The following is a 19,994-nucleotide window of genomic DNA, read 5'->3' on the forward strand; positions in this document are numbered from 1 at the left end:
TACGAAGGTTCTCCAGTGAGCGGCTTCGACTTCTATTCTACTTTTTTTGTCTCCACAAAAAAAAACTGAGCTCAGTACTCAATCTGACCCCTTTCTGTTAACTCCGAGATTGCAGAGAATCCCGCCCGTGTTTAAACCCTCCGACGAGCTCTCCGGCAGCCATGTACGGCGGTGGTGAGTTTCTTCTCCGAACCCTTGAATTGCTTTTCTCGTTCGTCTGTTTCCCCCATCTCTCTGGGGTTTAAAGTCTGAATCTTTGGGTGGTGGGTTTTGTTCCTCCACAGATGAAGTGTCAGCTATAGTGGTTGACTTGGGCTCCCACACTTGCAAGGCTGGTTACGCCGGCGAAGATGCTCCCAAGGCCGTCTTCCCTTCCGTAAAGCTCCCTCCTTTTCTCCATCTTCTTTCCATCATTTTCAGCTTCTATGAGCTTTCACGGCTCTAGATTCGCGTTAAAGTCCCTCGTATATTCAGACACAGGAATGGGATTACAACTTAGGGTTTTTTTTTTCTCTCTCATGTGTTTGTTTGTTCATAAGGTTGTTGGGGCGGTAGATGGAACTGAGGCGATGGATGTGGATGTTGATTCAGCGAAGAACAACAACTCGAATTCTGAGGATTCGAAGACTAATGAGTCTGAAAAAGAAAAGGGGAAACGTAAGCTGTATGTGGGATCTCAGGCCTTGAATTACCGCCGGGATCATATGGAGGTTGTGCTAGCTTTTTCCTTCTTTTTATTAATGTTTATAACTGTGAAAGTGGTTAGTGGACTACTGATTTGTGTTCTCTCTGTCACTAGATATTGTCACCTATCAAAGATGGCATAGTTTCTGATTGGGATTTGGTGGACAACATTTGGGAACATGCTTTCAGGTAACGGTATTAAGCATTTCGTTTTTTTCGTCTCTTAGTGTCATCTCTAAAGTATTCTTATTGGTCTGAAGGGGTTGTCTGATGATTGATCCCAAGGAGCACCCCATGCTGCTAGCTGAGCCTCCTTTAAACACCCAACAGCAGAGAGAGAAGTCCGATTTATCTGCTAATAAATGTTTTTTTTTTTTCCTATGTTGATTCATCTTGGAGTGTGTTACTGATTTTCTCAAACCATTTTCTTCACAGGGCTGCAGAGCTGATGTTTGAAAAGTACAAAGTTCCAGCATTGTTTATGGCTAAGAATCCTGTATACTCCCTCTTCCTTGGGTCATTAGTCTTCTGCCCCCCTCTTTTGAAACCAGATCTCTGACTATCTACATGACTTTTCGCTTTTTTTGGTGCTAGGTTCTTACGTCTTTTGCGACTGGCCGTGCTACTTCACTGGTTGTGGACTGGTAAGACTTCTATACTTTTAAAATTATTAAACTTTTCTCGAATATTGGCAGCTTCCACTTCTGTCGTATCTGCTGTGAAAATTTACCTTGATTCTTTTTTTGATGTGGTTAATCTGAGAGGCAATGATGTACTTTATTGTGTTGCAGCGGTGGAGGATCCACAACTATATCACCGGTGCATGAGGGTTATGTCCTTCAAAAGGTTTATTGAGATTCATGCTTTGTGATACTGTTTCCTTTGGTTTAAGTTTTCTGCTGCAAGAGAGAGTTTTCCATATTTTGGTTTCCAAAGTGTCATATGCAGCTTAACATAAATTCACATCAATGTGCATAATGACTAGTTTTACTTTACAGCATTGATGTAGATTGTATACTGCTTTCTTATTATCCGATTGTTTATTCGCAGGCGGTTGTATCAGCTCCAATTGGAGGGGAATTTCTCACTGACTGCTTACTGAAAAGCTTGGAGAGCAAAGGAATCAAAGTAAGTTAAAAAACTATTTTTACACTGTTCTCTATATCTTTTGAGTCATTTCACCTGAGTTTTGCCGGCATTTCTTTTGCAGATGAGACCTAGATACTCTTTCAAGAGAAAGGAAGTACGACCAGGGGAATTCCAGGTTCGTTTGTGGATCAGTGGATGAAACTACTATTTTGAGTATTATTTATTTATTGAGTGAGAAAACCAGAGAGGAACTTGAAACTTGATTTTTTGAGTTCCTGACATAGTATATTTGATGTTTTTAGTGAGCAATGACAAAGCAAGTGTAGGGTTTGTCTCATTTTCAATTAGAATAGTTGACACTAGCAAATTGCGTAGAGCTTTTTTTTTTTCTTATCGTTGGAGTGTGATATTCTCTTGTTTCATCCCCTCGGATCTCTTGCAGGTTGAAGATGTAGGTGTTCCTGACACCACAGAAAGCTACAAGCTCTTTTGTCAGGTCTGCAATTAATAATGACACCTCTTTTCAAACTTTTTTCTTGTTTTATAAACTTGGTGGGGGGTTTTATTGAACAGAGAATGATAGTGGGTGATATCAAGGATTCTATTTGTCGCGTTCCTGATACTCCTTATGACGGTATGTTATGTTCTTCTGTCTTCCTTGGTAAATTTGTTTTCCTTCAAAGTTTATAATGGTTTAAGAGTTGAATGTTAATGTTAGGTACCCTTTTATCTTTTAATGGTCAGTGATCTTGTAGCCTTTTAGATTGCCTGATGTGATTATTTTAACTGCAGACAAATCGTATGCAAACATCCCAACCACGTCGTACGAGCTTCCTGATGGCCAGTAAGCTCCAGTTTATATATGTCTATTACTTTTTCTTTGTGCCTCAAAATGTATATGCTAGAGTTGCTTTCCATGCATATAATTTGTGGTTGGTTTCTAGAGAAAAACTTAAGACTATTTTAAACCTTGTTTAATCAATAATTAAGTTGTTAGCTGGATCTGAGTCGTTAAAGCCATTGGAATAACAGTTAAGTGCAAGCTTTGATGAAGTTTGGAAGCTCAACATTGCTTTTATTAGTCATTTTCAATGTTATATTAATCATGTCTACTGCAGGACGCTCGAGATCGGTGCTGATAGGTTCAAAATTCCTGATGTGATGTTCAACCCGTCCATAGTTCAGGTACCAAAACCCGGCACCATTTTGGAGCCTGAAAATTGCTAGTCAAATATTTATAAAGTGACTCTCCGTGTTTGTTGGAATTTGCCAGACAATTCCTGGAATGGAGAAGTACGGAGACATGATTCCCTCTGTTCGTGGGCTGCCACACATGGTATATGCATAGTCTCTTAGTCACTGCAGCTTTCACCTCTTTTACTGTCTTAACTCCCCTCATTTTATCAACTTGTACAGGTCATGGAGAGCATCAACAAATGTGATGTGGATATCCGGAGAGAGTTGTATAGTAGCATACTGGTAACATGACAATCTATATCAACTCTTAGATCCCTAGTTAAATTGGTGAAACTATGCATCAACAAATCCCTTTTAGTTTTCTTGGATGTGGATGATATTCATATTTTCTTCTTGTGTTATGGCAGCTTGCTGGTGGCACATCATCAATGCAACAATTGAAAGAACGTCTCGAAAAGGACTTGATTGAAGTATTGTGCCCTCTCTCTCTCTGTTTTTCTATCGCCTTTTAAAGATTCCTTGATTTTGAAAATGTTTAATCATCTGCTCTCTTTCGTTTCAGGAATCTCCTCACTCGGCTCGAGTTAAAGTGTTGGCGAGCGGTAACACAACAGAAAGAAGATTCAGGTTGGATATATAGTTTCACTTCTTCCTCTACCTTGTATTGCTTAATACAATTCTAAGAGCTCCCAGATCACTGATTGATCCTTAGCTGCGAACTCAGTCTCCTGCAATTACTGACCATTAAAATTCTGGATTTGAGTAATTTTTTTTTTTTTTTTTTTTTTTATTTGAGTAATTTAAACCCTGAAAATGTGATGTTATGTGTATGTGCAGTGTATGGATAGGAGGGAGTATATTGGCATCACTGGGCTCATTCCAACAGATGTGGTTCTCCAAATCTGAGTAAGTGCCTCTGGTTTTACTTCATCTCGCTGATCACAGACTCGTAAACCAGAAACTGATTTTCAATTTCTCCGGTGAACACATGAAGGTACGAGGAACATGGCGCTTCATACATTCAGAGAAAGTGCCCTTAAAACAGCTTTTGATTCTGTTGAACCTGAGAAGACAAAACTTAAAAAACTATGCTAGTGTGTTACTTTCATCGTTTATCGTTGTTGTTCTTGCTATTTTTCACTTTACCTTTATTACGAGTTAGACATTAACAAATATTTTAAGTACTACTATCTATGAAAAACTTTGCATGTTACAACTTACAACTAAGGTAACTAAGTGATTGTATGTTAATAGTTTTCTACAAAATGACGTATTTATACACCTGTACTTCTTACACTTAATGCTGACTCGGACAAATAAAAAGATTCAGTAAAAAACACATCCAAAAGCTTGGGAACACGGCACGGTAAGAAAAGGAATCATTGTTTGGAACATAAAACCTCAAATCCTAATCACGAACATGGGCCAAAGTTGGACACAGTCAAACGTCGTATACAGGTAGTCGTTCTTCAATGTCTACACGACATATCGGACACTTTATGCACTTGTCTGAACAGGTTCTGCAACCAATAAAAAAATGGCACAGAAACAACATGATAAATTGACAACTGAGTCAGCTATGGATGGATAGGTTTTTAAAACTAATAGTCTATCCAGCAAGTATTGACTGTAGTATGATGATATCTAATCATCAGTATGACATGGGAGATTCCTAGTTTCTTAGTATTTCCAGACTAATCAAGTTACAAATCAAACTTGTGCAAGTATAAAACGGATTAGTTATCGTACCTGCAGAGAACACGATGTCTACATGGAAGCAGTACCAAACTGATTTCTTTTTCAAAGCAAACCCTACACAGCACTTTCTCCTATAGTACAGACACATTTGGAACAAAGATTAAGCTAAAGAGTAAAGAAATACCGCCAGAGGAAATAATGGACACACAAGCACATGGAGGAAGTAGAAAGTTTACATTTTGCAGTCTTTCATACTCTTGCTGGCTGAACTTTGTGATTTCGGTTTGTTCACCAAGAGCGGCTTGAAGTCTCCACACCTATATGGCATCAATTATGACAGAATGTGATCAGACAGTTAATGTAGTACTGCAACTAGAAGACACACAATACTCGAGAAGTAAAGTAACCTCTTCAGCAAGATCTTCCTTTGGCATTTTCTTGACTATCTCAGGCCGATGACCACTGAAGGTATTGTAACTACACAATCATATTATCATGTAACTTCAGTAGGTCCAGTAACAGTTTTTGATAGACCACTTAGATTATACTAACTCACCCAGATTCTTGATCAATGTATAGTCGAGCTTGTTCCTCACGGCTTCCTTCATCAATCGACCACCAACCTAATAGCCTGAGCAGATAAGAGCATCGTTTAAATTTTGCTAGTATATACCTTTGTAAATCAAACCCTTGAGGGGGAAATAGACAAAAACTTGTTTGTCACCTGGAACCATGGTGCAAGAAACCCAAGCAATCATGGGCTCTTGATGAGAATCTAAAATACAATCCTGGACCAGCTTCCCCACGTAGTAAGACGACGATCTTCTCTATTAGTTTAGATGCAGCAAAGAGAACACCAAGGCCTTGCAACAGGAATATTGGAGAAAACAGGACTGGGACAGATATATCCTTAGCTCTTTCAGGAGTCCCCTGAAAGGTTAAACCATCAAAACACTTTGGTGATGTCCAAAGACAGTTTGGTAACATAGAGAGACATGTGGTGCATACCTCTAAATGCATACAAAGGAGGACTTGAAATACAACGACGGGGATTTTTAAAATGTGACCACCAATATCTTGTAGACCACAATATCCATCTTGGTGACTGTCCTGTTCTGGAGTAACTACGAGGCCACTGTTCCAGTCAAGGTATCTAACAGGAGTAGAAGATGACCCCGTTTCTCGAGCGCGTGAACTTCTATGGATCACTGGGTTGGACCATTTTGTACAAACAAGGAAAGCAAAGCACTCGGCAATTCTGCAGGCAATACATTTTGACACCTTCGTGATCATTTACACCAACATCTAAAACGACAACTAAGTGTTAAACAAAGAAAGATTCATACCCCACATTTATAAATAAATCCCACCAGCTGAGAGCAGCAACGTCGCCTGTGTAATTACAAATGAAACAAGGAGGCACTGATAATTAGGAAGGGAACACAATAAATCCATCAATAACATCATCTGTGGAAGATAGGATTTCAGTAAACAGAGATCAAGTAACAAAACTCTTTGGCCAGAAACACAATATTACCAGTAAGCTTTAGGAGGGTAAAGATTGTAGCAGCCAACGTGAACACCATGGAAATAGCCACCCAGAAATGCTGCAGGCAACAAGTAAAAAAAAACATCTAAAATGTTTATTTTCAGTACAGCTGCCAGTGCCCATCAACAGAAGACTTAAAAAAAAAAAAAAATATATATATATATATATATATATATATTTCATGAATTGATAATCTCAGTACTAAATAACTTGTGATATTGGTAAATTAGAGACCGTTTGCCATTTATATGTAATGTAACAGATAGATCTTTTACCTAAACACAAACAATTTAACTATTTAAAGAGCAACAAGCTTATAAAGCAGCTGAAAACGAATCTCCATGAACAGAACGATCAAGCCTCACAATATTTTACGCAACAGACATGGACTTACAGGAAGTGCCTCCCATATTGCTTCATCATTTATGCTGTCGTCATCTACTGGCATCAACGCTCGACACATTCTGAAGATAGAAGCTTGCAGTAATTAAGAACTTCATATTTATATGATTCAGTTTGATATGTGATTAAAAGACACATAGAAGGAATGTCTCTGTTTGAGAACTTGTTGAAGTAAAAGTAACTAAAGTATCAAACATTTTTAAGTTTCACTACCTCAAATTGTCTATGAGTATCGTCACTTCAAACGCCAACAACGGTAGGGATGCAATCTTCAAACTCACAGCTGGTGGCCAGCTAGCTGCCATTTAAGATATAGAATAGGTCACAATCCGATGAAATGGGAGAAAATGAAAACCAATCCATTCATACGGACGGAGTCAAACTACTTTTGTAATGTTCTCCAAACACAAACGGTAGCAAAGATCAAACTATGAGAATCAGAGCTATGGCATCATTGTTGTTGAAGTATCTAGATATATCTTAATCTGTTTGACATTGTGAAAGGAGAGGATATTTACCATAAGAACTCTCAAGGTATATACAGAGGAGTAATTCGAACGCTACAAGCAAGGGTGTGGCGACAACAGCATGGCATGGAGCCCACTGTACACCAAAAGAGATAATAATAAACATATTGTAGTGTTATCAGATTCAGAACAACTTTTACTGGAAATGTTCATACGAAAGAGGTAAGAAGTAAAGAAAAAAAGGGGACATACATGACGGTTACGAGGAGGAAGAGGAGCAGGAAGGGAGAACCTTCCTCTTGCAACAACCGCATGAAAAGCCCACAGTGGGAAAAACACCATCCTACATAATAACCCACAGAAACTCATAAATCAAGTTTGTAACAAATAAATGAAATGGAGAGTTAACTGATAAAGATGAGGCCTGTAGTGAAAATATTAAACGCTACACACAATCAAATCTCCCCACCAAAGAAGACTTCATCTAGATAAAGTAAGTTTTGTCGCAATCTCCCGGATTTCCAAAAAACTGCAAGGACTTTAACTCAATACAAACTATAGATGTGATTGCTTGTTTTGTTTTTATATTTACTGTAAGGGCGAATGACGACAAGGAATCTGAAACTGTTTTCAAACCTCTCAAAGAAACTGCTACACATGTGAACCAAAAAAAAAAAAAAAAACTGAAACTTTCCCTATAGAAAACCAAAAAGAAAAATAAAAATCAGAACAGGGCCCTTGAAAATAAAAATCGAAATCGAATTGATCAGATACCAATATAAAAAAAAGATCATGCACATAATTTCAGACAATTGAGAGGGGTCGTCGTGAATAAGAAGATCAGGGACGAGAGAGGGGTAGAGACTAACCACCATGAGCAGGAGAGGGAGTGATCGAGCTTAAGAACGAGCAAGAGCGTGAAAGAGAAGAGTGAGCTATGTGCAGCCAAGGCTTGTATCGACTTCAGCACTCTCCTACAACTACTCATCTCTCTGTTTTTTTTGTTTTTGTCTCTCTAACTAACGAAGAATCTCTGGTTTTGAATCCATCTCTGTTTTGAAGCTCTCTCTTTTATCTGCTCTCTCTCTCTGTTTCTAAAGTGGAGTTATTGGAGAAAACGTCATTCGAGAAACTGCTGCAATGTCTTTATTAGTGGGACCTCTCACCTCTCACCTCTCACCTCTCACCTCTCACCTCTCACCTCTCACCTCTCACCTCTCTCTCTCTAGATATATATTTTAAGCTTTGCCTTGACGCCATTATTGAAACGCAAACGCGCTTACCATCACTTTCGTTAACTAACTTTTTTCTTCATATAACTAATGGACTTTGCTCGGATAAAATAGAAAACTAGGGGTGGACAAAAAAATTGAATTAAACCTAACCAATTGAACTGAAACTGATTCAAACCGAACCAAAATCTATTATCAAATAGTTCTGTTTAAGATTGGTAAATTATTATTTACTTTAGTTAACTTTGGTTTGATTGAGTTCTTATAAACTTTGTTTGGTCTATTAATGTTTTTATTTCAGTTTTATAGTATATTTAATTTAAATAGTTTATTTTTAAGAGATATTATAAAAAAATCTATTTACTGTAGTTAACTTTGATTTAATTGTGTTCTTATAAATATTTTGTGTTTTTTTAAGTTTTTTGTTTCGATTTTGTGTTGGATTTAGCCAATATAATTTAGTTTTTAAGCACCAACATGATAATTTCATGACTAATTGTTTATATTTTAAAACATAATTTTCTCAAAAGAACTAAACTAAGAGAACCCAATTGAAACGAACCAAAATATAAATCAAACTAAATACAAATAGAATCAAATTCAAACTGAACCTAAATTGATCCAATTGGAAAAATTATAGAACTTAATTAACTAAATTGAACCGAACCAATAAAATAACCAAAATGCTTACCTTAGAAACAAGAGCTTGATGTCAAGTTAGGTAACCACATTATCGTATTTTAATTGATTCTGATAATCTCATGTTATTATAAAAATACTTTAAATTAAGTAAGAATTCTATAACCACATGTTTATAATTTGTTAAAAGTAAGGAGGTTAACCCCCATGTCTCTTCAAATTTACAAATACTTTTTATTTTATAACCAAGTGTTCTAAATATTTTAAGCTTGGGAAGCCACGACTTATTACAATCGATATATTCGTAGTTGCTACATATGAAACAATACAATTGTATTGACTTGGTAGAATTGTGGCAATCTATCTCTTTCTACATGTGTGGGGTAAATAAATTTCAGTGAATCTCTCACTAGTTACAAATAAATATGTAGCAGTAAAGGATGAGGGTTTGCTAAGTTGTTTGTAAACCTGATAGTCCATACAAAGTTGACAACATAGGAAAACCTCACAAGAAAAACTCCAAACAATCCAAGCCAAATTCCTAAATGAAGCAAATACATAGCCAAACAAAATACATACACGTTATCTCTCTAATTATCATATTAACCTTTTTTTTTAACTCTGTGGCACAATCGCCTAGCAGATAAAATAAATGACATTTTTAGTTATCGTTCAATGAATCAAAAGAAATGTAAATGAACCTGCATATGAGAAAAAACAAAAGCACAGACTCTAGAAAAAAATAGCTGGGTCATGTGATGATATATTAGGTAGCTATAATCAACTTTCATATTAAGTAGCTATATTCAACTTTTGTAACCTATCTATTTAATATAATATAATATTGTTTTAATTTAATTTATACCAGATGGTCGTCCGCGAATTAGTAGGTATAAATATTGTTATATAGAATATCATAAACTTTTTTTAAAATTAATGTGAAAATAACTGATGAATATTCTGTAATAACAAATGCCTGTAAAATTATATATGTAGTTATCACATTAATTTCTCCAACTTATATTATGCATCTTCTTCGTCATCTTCTTATATTTGTTATCATTTCGTTCTTTTTATTAAATTTTTGCTAATATTTTTCTAATTTTTACATATTTTTTCTCTAAATACTAATACTAATTATACAATTAATAAACCAAAACCATCTTAGAATTCTTTTCAATCATACATTACTTTATTCACTATATTATTTGAGTTAACATTGTTTAAATCAAAGTTTTCACATGTCTGTTTAATATAATTCGTCTAATTTTCAAAACCTAATTATTTAAAAATCATATATGGATACTATAAGTGATTAATAATTATTATAAATACAACTATACTTTTATATGATTATGAAACCATTATATCAATTTCTATAAATGATTTTCTATTCATTATTTTATGTAGCATGAAATATAAAATAACGGATCAAACATTATTACATTTTCTATAATTTTGAAAATTAGCTACCATTAATTATTATTTGTAATATAATTTAGGTTATTTGAAAAGTGATAATAATTAGAGTTAGACTTATTTTTTTAATTTTAGATCTAACGAAAATTATAAAAAGTTTAGTTCATTATATTATATACTGTAGTTTATAAATATAAAAATTGATCAAGCGTTACTATTATTTATATAATTTCAACAATTAGTTATCATAAATTATTATTTATAATATAATTCAGATTATTTGGAAAGTGAAATTAATTGGTCTGGATTTATGATATTGATTTGTATTTTATTATGAAATAAACTGTTTTGGAAATATTTATTATGTTCTAGTTTAAATCATATATAATGTTTTTAATTTTTTTATATTTACCATATTTGATATTGATTTATATTTTATTTTAAATAAATAGTTCTGGCTAATACTGACATTTTAAAAATATTAAAATTTATATATGATTTGTCAAAATATGATTAGATGTTTTAAATTTTATGTATACATCTTCGATGACTTATAGCTTCAACTTTTATATAGAATAGATAAGAAATATATAATAATATGAAACCATATATTGATTTCTATAAATTTTGTTTTATTTTTATGTAGTATATAAATATAAAAAGAATTAATCAAACATTTTACATTTTTTATAATTTTGACATTTAGTTCACATAAATTATTATTTTTAATATCATTAAAACTATTTGATAAGTGATATTAATTAATTTTAGACTAATTTTTTATTTTAGATCTAAATATAATATTTTTTTTCTTTAACTCTGTTTAATAACTGACATTTAAGTAAAAAATCAATTAAGTAACTTCTAATTTAATACTCCCTCCGTTTCATAATACTTGATGTTTTACTATAGTGCACAAAGATTAAGAAAATTGTATTTTTAAATAAAAAATATTTTAAAGATATAATTTTAAAATCAATTAACCAATAATAAAAAAAGACTGTAAAATCTAATTGGTTGAACAGTTTCCAATAAAATTAAAATAAACTTAAAATCTCAAAACTTCATCTAATTTGAAACAAAATTATCCTTTTAAAACATCAAATATTATGAAACGGAGGGAGTATATAAGTGGATTTTTTTAAAATAAGTTAGTTATGGAAAACTACCTTAAGAGTCTTAACAAGAGTTGTGACTTGACAAACAAAGCGCATTGTTGGTGGCCGCCACAGTGAAATAATGTCAACCAGAGAAAACCACATCGGAATCTGCAAAAACGTCCCTCATCTCCTCTCTTCCTTCGTCGACACTTTCGTCGACCACTCCTTCTCCGGCATCTTCCCTCCGCACCATCATCCCACCCCACTCAACGAGACTCCTCCTCAGACGCGTTTCGAGAAACCGGACCGTCTCGTCGCCATCGGCGACCTCCACGGCGACCTCGACAAGTCAAAGGAAGCGTTCCGCATCGCCGGGTTGATCGATTCGTCGGACCGATGGACGGGGGGAACCACGGTGGCTGTTCAGGTGGGAGACGTGCTGGATCGAGGAGGAGACGAGCTGAAGATACTGTTTTTCCTGGAGAGGCTGAAGCGGGAGGCGGAGAGGGAAGGAGGTGAGGTTGTGACCATGAACGGGAACCATGAGATTATGAACGTTGAAGGTGACTTTAGGTTTGTTACTAAGGAGGGTTTGGAGGAGTTTCGGGTTTGGTCGGATTGGTATTGTCTAGGGAACAAGATGAAGAGCTTGTGTCGTGGTCTGGTTAAGGAGAAGGATATATACGAAGGGATTCCGATGAGCTTCCCTCGTGCTAAAGCAGAGTGCTTTGACGGCATTAGGGCTAGGATTGCTGCATTGAGACCTGAAGGTCCGATTGCGAAGAGGTTCTTGTCCAAGAACCAGACGGTTGCTGTTGTTGGCGATTCGGTGTTTGTTCACGGTGGTCTTTTAGCTGAGCATATTGAGTATGGGCTTGAGAGGATCAACGAGGAGGTTAGTAGTTGGATTAATGGGTCTAGAGGTGGTGGGAGATACGCGCCTGGGTATTGTAGAGGAGGGAACTCTGTGGTTTGGTTGAGGAAGTTTTCGGATGAGAGGCCTCACAGATGCGACTGTGCAGCTCTTGAGCATGCTCTTTCCACTATTCCTGGGGTTAAGAGGATGATCATGGGACACACGATCCAGGAGGCTGGGATAAATGGTGTTTGTGATGATAAAGCTATTAGGATTGATGTTGGTATGTCCAAGGGTTGTTCTGATGGATTGCCTGAGGTTTTGGAGATTCGGAAGGACTCTGGTGTGCGGATAGTGACGTCTAATCCATTGTATAAGGAGAAGATGGATACTCATTTAGCTCCTGGCAGTAAAACGGGTCTCGGGTTTGTGGTGCCAGTTGAACATGTTCCTAAGCAAGTTGAAGTCAAAGCTTAAAAGACCTTGAAGTCATTAGTCTCTGTTTAGATGATTGTTTTAGACAATGTTTTGTAGCAATATAGGGAAGTATTTGTTCAAATATTGTTATCTGATTCAATACATTTGTTAACGGTCTCTAAGTTGTTTTGATGTCTGTCTCTTTGATTTAACTCCATTCTCAGGATAATGAGGTAAGTGATGTTAATCAGATCACTCTCAGACAAGAAAACCAAACATATGCTTAGTTATGTGTCAATTAGATTCTGACTACACACGTGTTCAGTTCGGATAAGGAAACTTATCTGATGGCTTCTCTTCTTCAGCCACTTCCACAGCTGTCTACTTTGTTCGACTCTCGCCGGAGCTATAAAAACTCGGCCATTCCTCGTGCCGTCGCCGTTTCTTCCAGCTCGACCAATGGACAGCATTTCCTTCGTCGGGTCTCCGGTTTATGTGAAACCGGAAACCTCCACGAGTCCTTTAGAATCGTGGAGGAGTTCGACAGAGAGGAGAAATCATCTGATGCGTTTCCTCTTCTCCGAGAAGCTGTAGAGCTTCTCTTACAAGCTTCTGGCAGGAGAAAAGACATACACTTGGGGAGAAAGATCCACCAGCTGGTCTCTGAGTCGACACGGTTAAGCAACGACGATGTTCTCTGCACACGTGTTATCACCATGTACGCCATGTGCGGCTCTCCCGATGATTCTCGCTCTGCTTTCGATGCCTTGAGAAAGAAGAATCTCTTCCAGTGGAACGCCGTTATCAGCTCTTACTCAAGAAACGAGCTTTACCACGACGTTCTAGAGATGTTTGTGAAGATGATCACTGAGAGTGATCTTTTACCGGATAACTTCACTTTCCCTTGTGTGGTTAAGGCTTGTGCTGGGGTTTCTGAAGTCCGGGTCGGTCTTGCGGTTCACGGTTTGGTAGTGAAGACCAGATTGATAGAGGACGTTTTCGTAAGTAACGCTCTGGTGTCTTTCTACGGAACACACGGTTTTGTCTCTGACGCGTTGACACTCTTCCACATGATGCCTGAGAGAAACTTGGTGTCTTGGAACTCAATGATTCGAGTGTTCTCTGACAATGGTTTCTCGGAGGAAAGTTTCTTGCTTCTTGGAGAAATGATGGAGGAAGGTGCGTTTATGCCTGATGTTGCTACACTTGCTACAGTGTTACCGGTTTGTGCGAGGGAAAGAGAAATAAGAGTAGGGAAATGCGTTCATGGGTGGGCGGTGAAACTCAGTTTGGACAAAGAACTTGTAGTTAACAATGCCTTAACGGACATGTACTCCAAATGTGGTTTCATAAATGATGCACAGATTATCTTTAATTTAAACAATAACAAGAATGTGGTTTCTTGGAATACAATGGTAGGAGGTTTCTCAGCATTGGGGGATATTCATGGGACTTTTGATCTTCTCAGAGAGATGCTGGCAGGAGGCGAAGATGTCAGAGCAGACGAGGTAACGATTCTAAACGCACTGCCAGTTTGTTTCGATGAATCAGTCTTACCGAGCCTGAAGGAACTTCACTGTTACTCCTTGAAGCAAGAGTTTGTACACGATGAGTTAGTAGCCAATGCCTTCGTCGCTTCATACGCAAAGTGTGTCTCGCTGAGTTATGCACGCCGTGTGTTTTGTAGCATAAGGTGTAAAACAGTGAACTCTTGGAATGCTTTGATTGGCGGATATTCACAGAGCAGTGATCCTCGGTTGTCCTTGGAAGCCTATTTGCTGATGAAAAACACTGGAAAGTTACCTGATATGTTTACTGTTTGTAGTCTTCTTTCATCTTGTTCTCAGCTTAAGTCCCTGAGGTTGGGGAAGGAAGTGCATGGGTTTATAATCCGTAATCGATTAGAAAGAGATTCGTTTGTTTATACATCGTTACTCTCACTTTATATTCATTGTGGGGAGTTAAGCACTGCTCATTTATTATTTGACGCAATCGAAGATAAGACCTTAGTATCTTTTTTTTTTTTGTAAGAATTTTAAATTTTATTCATCTCAAAAAAACTTGTTTACAGTGTAAAAACTGCTAATTGCTTAATAAAAAAAACATCTCAAAATCAAACTCCGATGCTTATTTTCTCCCAAACCAAATCTCCATCATTTGCACATACTTGGCCCCCTCTTTCTTCCTGAGAGACGTAATCCTGTTTTTCACCATTGTTTCCAGTCTTGCAATCAAGCAACCAACCGGCTTCAAAGGTTCTCCAACTCTTCTCGTATTTCTCTCCATCCATAACACATATATTACTGCTTGAAAACAGTATCTTAGTAGACAAGTCGAGAGTCTGTCTTGCACTCCATTCACCACCACTTGCATCACTCGCTCCCATCCATGAATGCACACACTTCCTGCCAAGCTTCCAATAGTCTCACTCCACACTTCTTTTGAATATTTGCAATCAAAAAACAAGTGATCTCTCGTTTCCAACTCTTCCTTACAGAGCCAACACACTGCAACCGCCTGTGGATTCCATCTGAAGATTCTATCTCCTGTCGCCAATCTGTTACGAACTGCTATCCAAGTAATAAAAGCAAACTTTGGAGTGGCTTCCTTTATCCAAATACCTTTACTCCATTGGACCTTAACAGAGTGGACTCTAATGAGATCCCAAGTTTGCGCAGTGATGAAATTTGATTTGAAATCCCCATTCTCCCTTTTCCATAAACACACATCCTCCATCAAGTTCATACCTCTCTCTTTCAATTTCATTACTTCCTGCTCTATCATCCGAAAAACAGGAACTCTGTGTAATCTGCTATGGTCAATGGTTACCTTCAGAATGGGTTTCCTGAGAGAGCTTTGAGTCTCTTTAGACAAATGGTTTTGTACGGAGTCAAACCTTGCGAGATTTCTATCATGAGTGTGTTTGGTGCTTGTTCGCTGTTACCGTCTCTTCGGCTGGGGAGAGAAGCGCATGCTTACGCTCTGAAGCGTCTCCTCGAGGACAATGCGTTTATCGCATGTTCAGTGATTGATATGTACGCCAAGAACGGTTCTGTAACGCAGTCATTAAAGGTTTTTAACGGTTTGGAGGAGAGAAGTGTGGCATCGTGGAACGCCATGGTAATGGGATATGGAATACATGGGCGTGGGAAAGAAGCTATCCAACTCTTTGAAGAGATGCAAAGAAGAGGTCATAGTCCTGATGAGTTGACATTCTTAGGTGTTCTAACGGCTTGTAACCACAGTGGTCTGGTCCATGAAGGGGTGAGGTATCTGGATCAGATGAAGCACTCTTTTGGGCTAAAGCCAAAGTTGAAGCATTATGCTTGCGTTATTGACATGTTAGGCCGTGCTGGGAAGCTAGACGAGGCGTTAATGATCGCCGCAGAAGAGATGTGTCAGGCACCTGACGTTGGAATCTGGAACTCTCTGCTCAGCTCTTGCAGAATCCATCAGAATCTTGAGATGGGAGAGAGAATTGCTGCTAAGTTATTCGTTTTAGAACCGGAAAGGACTGAGAATTATGTTCTGCTTTCCAACTTATATGCAGGATCAGGGAAATGGGATGAGGTGAGGAAAGTGAGGCAGAGAATGAAGGAGATGAGTTTGCGGAAGGACGCTGGATGCTCCTGGATCGAACTAGACGGGAAGGTTTTTAGCTTTGTTGCTGGTGAAAGTTCTTCAGATGGTTTTGAAGAAATCAAAAGTCATTGGAGTATACTGGAGAGAGAGATATTGAAGATGGGATACAGACCAGACACAAGCACAGTACAACATGAGCTAAGTGAAGAGGAGAAGATTGAACAATTGAGGGGACACAGCGAGAAGCTTGCCATTCTTTACGGATTGATCAGAACTTCAGAAGGAACAACTCTTAGGGTTTATAAGAACCTGAGGATTTGTGTGGACTGCCACAATGCGGCGAAGTTAATCTCCAAGGCTGTGGAAAGGGAAATAGTAGTGAGGGACAACAAAAGATTTCACCATTTCAAGAATGGGTTTTGTTCTTGTGGAGACTACTGGTAATTAAGACATAATCAAATCGGTAAAGACAGATCAGAAGCTCTTAGTTCTTGTACCAAGCTTTGATCATAGCTCTGCTGCTCTCTCCTAAGAGTTGATAAAATTTGGGTAATAAGAAATTGGTTAGTTGATGATCTTGCTTCTTGTCTGAAGCTTCTCTAGTTGTGGAACTGGTTAAACTGCTCTGTCTTGATTAGTCCAAAGATCATTTAGAACATGTGCATCAACCAAAGATCAGTTGAGTACAACCTGTGAATATAAATTTTTCTTATTTATGTTCCTCACTAATTTGTGATAGATCATGTCATACATGTTATGGTAAGTTTTTACTTGAAACTGATGGAACATTGGAACCCCAAATTTAATTCATTACATAATAAACTCTAAAACATTCTTAAATGCGAAACAAGTTTCAAGTCTCTCATTACTTCACTATATATAACTGTCTAATGTCTATGCCGTTTATATCTTCATAGAAACTGCAAGAGAAGACAGAAGCAATGAAGGTTTCCATGAGCATCATCGTTGTCCTCTTCTTTGCGACCTTCGTCGCCATCTCTACTGCCTCTTCCCATGAAACTTGCATACGAAGAAACATCGACAGGTCGCAACCACCAAGCTCTTCAGTCGAAACCAAGATGTTACCAATATTCGTTTCTCTTGCGGAGAAGATTTGCAGAGACATAGCTCGTGCAGTCATGTTCCATGTGAAGATAACCGGGAAATTCCCATCTCACTATGTGAAGGCGATGTGCAATGTGTTTGGAGATGATGAGAAGAAAGTGAAGGAGTATGTTGAGAAGATATGGTTGGCAGCTCCTAAGCTCGTGTCTAGTCTATCTTGTGTCTTTCATTGATTTGTACGTGTTGCAAAACTTTAAACACTTTTTTATACAATTTGAGTCTTTTTTTTCATTATAGATTTCTGGGTTTATATGATAATATTGAATTGTATTTTGTTGATATTATGTGTTTTATAATTGAAAGAGATTATTTTATGAACGTTTGATCAGTAACATTAACCGTTTTGTCGACCATACAGAAAATACAAAATATGAAACTCCATGATATATAAATATATATAATTTTATACTGAAATTTGCAAGTAACCTGCGAATCTTGTGAATAAAATGAAGCACTCTTTTGGCCTTAAGCCAAATCTAAAGCATTATGCTTGTGTTGTTGACATGTTAGGCCGTGCTGGGAATTTGGGAAACTAGACAAGGCATTAAAGATTGTTACATAGTAGATGTCTGAGGAACCTGACGTTCTCATCATCCTAAACCGATAAAACTTAGGCTCATAAAACTTTGTTAAATACTATAATTTGTTAGTTAATTAAAATATATTAAAATGTATAAAAAAAATATTCTAAAGCAAATTTGTATTATATTGCTGTGACCGAACCGAATCCCTTACTTTTGTTTTTGGGTCAATATTAGCGAATCCATTTTGGAAAACGTTAATGGTTTGAGACTAAGAGCATCTTTACTTTAAGACATAGGTTAATCACACTAGTACCAGGATAAGAACATTCGAACAAACACCAACACACAAAAAAAAAGAAGAAGAAGAATGTTGTCGAGGTTGTTCAAGGCAGGTGAAAAGGTTCTGTTCAATCTCGTTAACAAGAAAGACTTTCACATGGCGTCGAGCAATACAGAGAATCCTCCCAAAGTGCAAGAGCTTTACGAACTTTGCAAATCCACTTTCACTGGCAAAGCTCCTTCTCCTGCTTCCACGCCTGTCCAAAAGCTATGCTCTCTGCTGGGTATTTTAATTTTCTCCCTCTCTTTCTCTCTGTTTGATGTCGGCGTTAGGGTTTGCAATTTCGTCTGGGTTTGACCGAATCAGTGGAACATTTAGGGTTAGTTGAGTTTTAGGGTTCGGTGAATTGATGGTTAAAAAGGTAAAAACTTTAGGGATGTTTTGTGTGTATACAAGCAGAGATGTGATTTGTGTTTTTTGGTGATTATGCAGATTCAGTGAGTCCTGGAGATGTTGGGATCGAAGAGGAAGCTCAAGACGATGGAGATCGAGGCTATGGAGTGTCTGGGGTTAGCCGTGTCAACAGAGTAGGACGCTGGGCTCAGCCGATCACGTTCTTAGACATTCATGAATGTGATACCTTTACAGTAAGTGTCTTTGAGATTGATACTGGATGATGCTTCGGTCTGGTTTATACAATCTAAAATTATATGTTTCTTTCTTTCTTTCTTTCTTCAGATGTGTGTATTCTGCTTCCCAACATCTTCAGTGATTCCATTGCACGACCATCCAGAGATGACTGTCTTTAGCAAAATCCTCTATGGGTCACTTCATGTCAAAGCCTACGATTGGGTCGAACCTCCTTGTGTTGTTACACAAGACAAATCCCAAGGTTATCGTTTTTTTTTTAATTTCCTTCTCATCTCAGTCTTTAGTTTTGGTTCCTCGTGGTTTAGTTTGTGTGATTGATAATAATAAGATTTCTTTGTAACTACTTGTAAGCAGCACGGTTGGCGAAACTGGTTAGCGACAAAGTCGTAACGCCTCAGTCTGAACTACCAGTGTTGTACCCAAAGACTGGAGGCAATCTCCATTGTTTCACCGCGCTGACTCCATGTGCTGTGTTCGACATTCTCACACCTCCTTACAACGAAAGCGTTGGCAGGTCTTGCAGTTACTACATGGACTATCCTTTCTCCACTTTCGGTACATAAACTTTCTCCTTCTTTAGAAGAACATTTATGTTTACTCTGTTTTTCTCTGACCAATGGTTATTTCTCTTTGGATTTATGTAAATAGCACTGGAGAAAGGAGTGAAGAGCGTGGAAGGAAAGGAAGACGAGTACGCTTGGCTTGTGCAGATCGACACACCCGATGAGCTTCACATGCGTCCCGGATCATATACGGGTCCAACCATTCAGGTTTAGATTTGTTGCAGTTGGTTTTGTAGCTAAGTAGAGAGAGTACTCTTGTATCATTATTCCAAGTCAAATTTCTGGAAATGACTTCAAATACAGTTTTCGGGTTAAAGATGAACTCGTTGATCAGTAGTCCATGTTTGCTTCACACGAATACAATCAATTGAATTTGTTTAAAAATGTACATAAAAGGTTGGTAATGAGATATGCTACCCAAGTTCAAATTCAATTCTGTGCTAGTGACCTGCGATTTCTCTACACCCATAACAAGAGTTTAACTTTAAACGATGCAAAGACATACTTATCTATTCAGGTT

The 19,994-nt window shown here is 37.4% G+C and overlaps 6 protein-coding genes across 6 annotated transcripts; 5 read left to right on the forward strand and 1 right to left on the reverse strand.

Moving 5' to 3' along the window:
* Position 1: 1 nt before the first annotated feature.
* Positions 2–4,193, forward strand: LOC108808159 (actin-related protein 4). The gene is made up of 20 exons (XM_018580347.2): positions 2–174; positions 285–376; positions 540–710; positions 800–873; positions 945–1,025; positions 1,120–1,180; positions 1,279–1,328; positions 1,476–1,530; positions 1,735–1,812; positions 1,895–1,948; positions 2,216–2,269; positions 2,347–2,407; positions 2,566–2,617; positions 2,892–2,958; positions 3,047–3,109; positions 3,190–3,252; positions 3,378–3,440; positions 3,533–3,597; positions 3,808–3,876; positions 3,965–4,193. Exons 1-20 carry the CDS (start codon positions 162–164, stop codon positions 4,008–4,010), a joined length of 1,332 nt encoding a protein of 443 aa, XP_018435849.2. The 5' UTR covers positions 2–161; the 3' UTR covers positions 4,011–4,193.
* LOC108808150 (uncharacterized) lies at positions 4,179–8,247 on the reverse strand. The gene is made up of 14 exons (XM_018580341.2): positions 7,956–8,247; positions 7,339–7,429; positions 7,138–7,222; positions 6,833–6,917; positions 6,612–6,681; positions 6,206–6,275; positions 6,015–6,060; positions 5,677–5,926; positions 5,393–5,598; positions 5,225–5,299; positions 5,076–5,145; positions 4,905–4,985; positions 4,720–4,799; positions 4,179–4,490 (listed from the first exon to the last, which is right to left on the reverse strand). Exons 1-14 carry the CDS (start codon positions 8,072–8,074, stop codon positions 4,412–4,414), a joined length of 1,407 nt encoding a protein of 468 aa, XP_018435843.2. The 5' UTR covers positions 8,075–8,247; the 3' UTR covers positions 4,179–4,411.
* A 3,298-nt stretch (positions 8,248–11,545) lies between these two features.
* On the forward strand, positions 11,546–12,951 carry LOC108812044 (shewanella-like protein phosphatase 2). Its single transcript, XM_018584190.2, has one exon. The coding sequence runs from the start codon at positions 11,616–11,618 to the stop codon at positions 12,807–12,809; it is 1,194 nt and encodes a 397-aa protein (XP_018439692.1). The 5' UTR covers positions 11,546–11,615; the 3' UTR covers positions 12,810–12,951.
* Positions 12,952–12,966: 15 nt separating this feature from the next.
* Positions 12,967–17,119, forward strand: LOC108812025 (pentatricopeptide repeat-containing protein At1g18485). The gene is given in 2 exon segments (XM_057009033.1): positions 12,967–14,775; positions 15,545–17,119. Coding segments are annotated over 2 exon segments (2,910 nt in total). The 5' UTR covers positions 12,967–13,096; the 3' UTR covers positions 16,776–17,119.
* LOC108812054 (uncharacterized) lies at positions 16,871–17,790 on the forward strand. The gene is made up of 2 exons (XM_057009030.1): positions 16,871–17,009; positions 17,249–17,790. Exons 1-2 carry the CDS (start codon positions 16,989–16,991, stop codon positions 17,627–17,629), a joined length of 402 nt encoding a protein of 133 aa, XP_056865010.1. The 5' UTR covers positions 16,871–16,988; the 3' UTR covers positions 17,630–17,790.
* A 444-nt stretch (positions 17,791–18,234) lies between these two features.
* LOC108839574 (plant cysteine oxidase 3) lies at positions 18,235–19,907 on the forward strand. Its single transcript, XM_018612327.2, has 5 exons — positions 18,235–18,543; positions 18,753–18,907; positions 18,999–19,152; positions 19,266–19,466; positions 19,560–19,907. The coding sequence occupies exons 1-5, from the start codon at positions 18,348–18,350 to the stop codon at positions 19,685–19,687; spliced, it is 834 nt and encodes a 277-aa protein (XP_018467829.1). The 5' UTR covers positions 18,235–18,347; the 3' UTR covers positions 19,688–19,907.
* The last annotated feature ends 87 nt before the right edge of the window (positions 19,908–19,994 follow it).

Source organism: Raphanus sativus, chromosome 1, assembly GCF_000801105.2.
Source record: "Raphanus sativus cultivar WK10039 chromosome 1, ASM80110v3, whole genome shotgun sequence".
NCBI classification, from domain to species: Eukaryota; Viridiplantae; Streptophyta; class Magnoliopsida; order Brassicales; family Brassicaceae; genus Raphanus; species Raphanus sativus.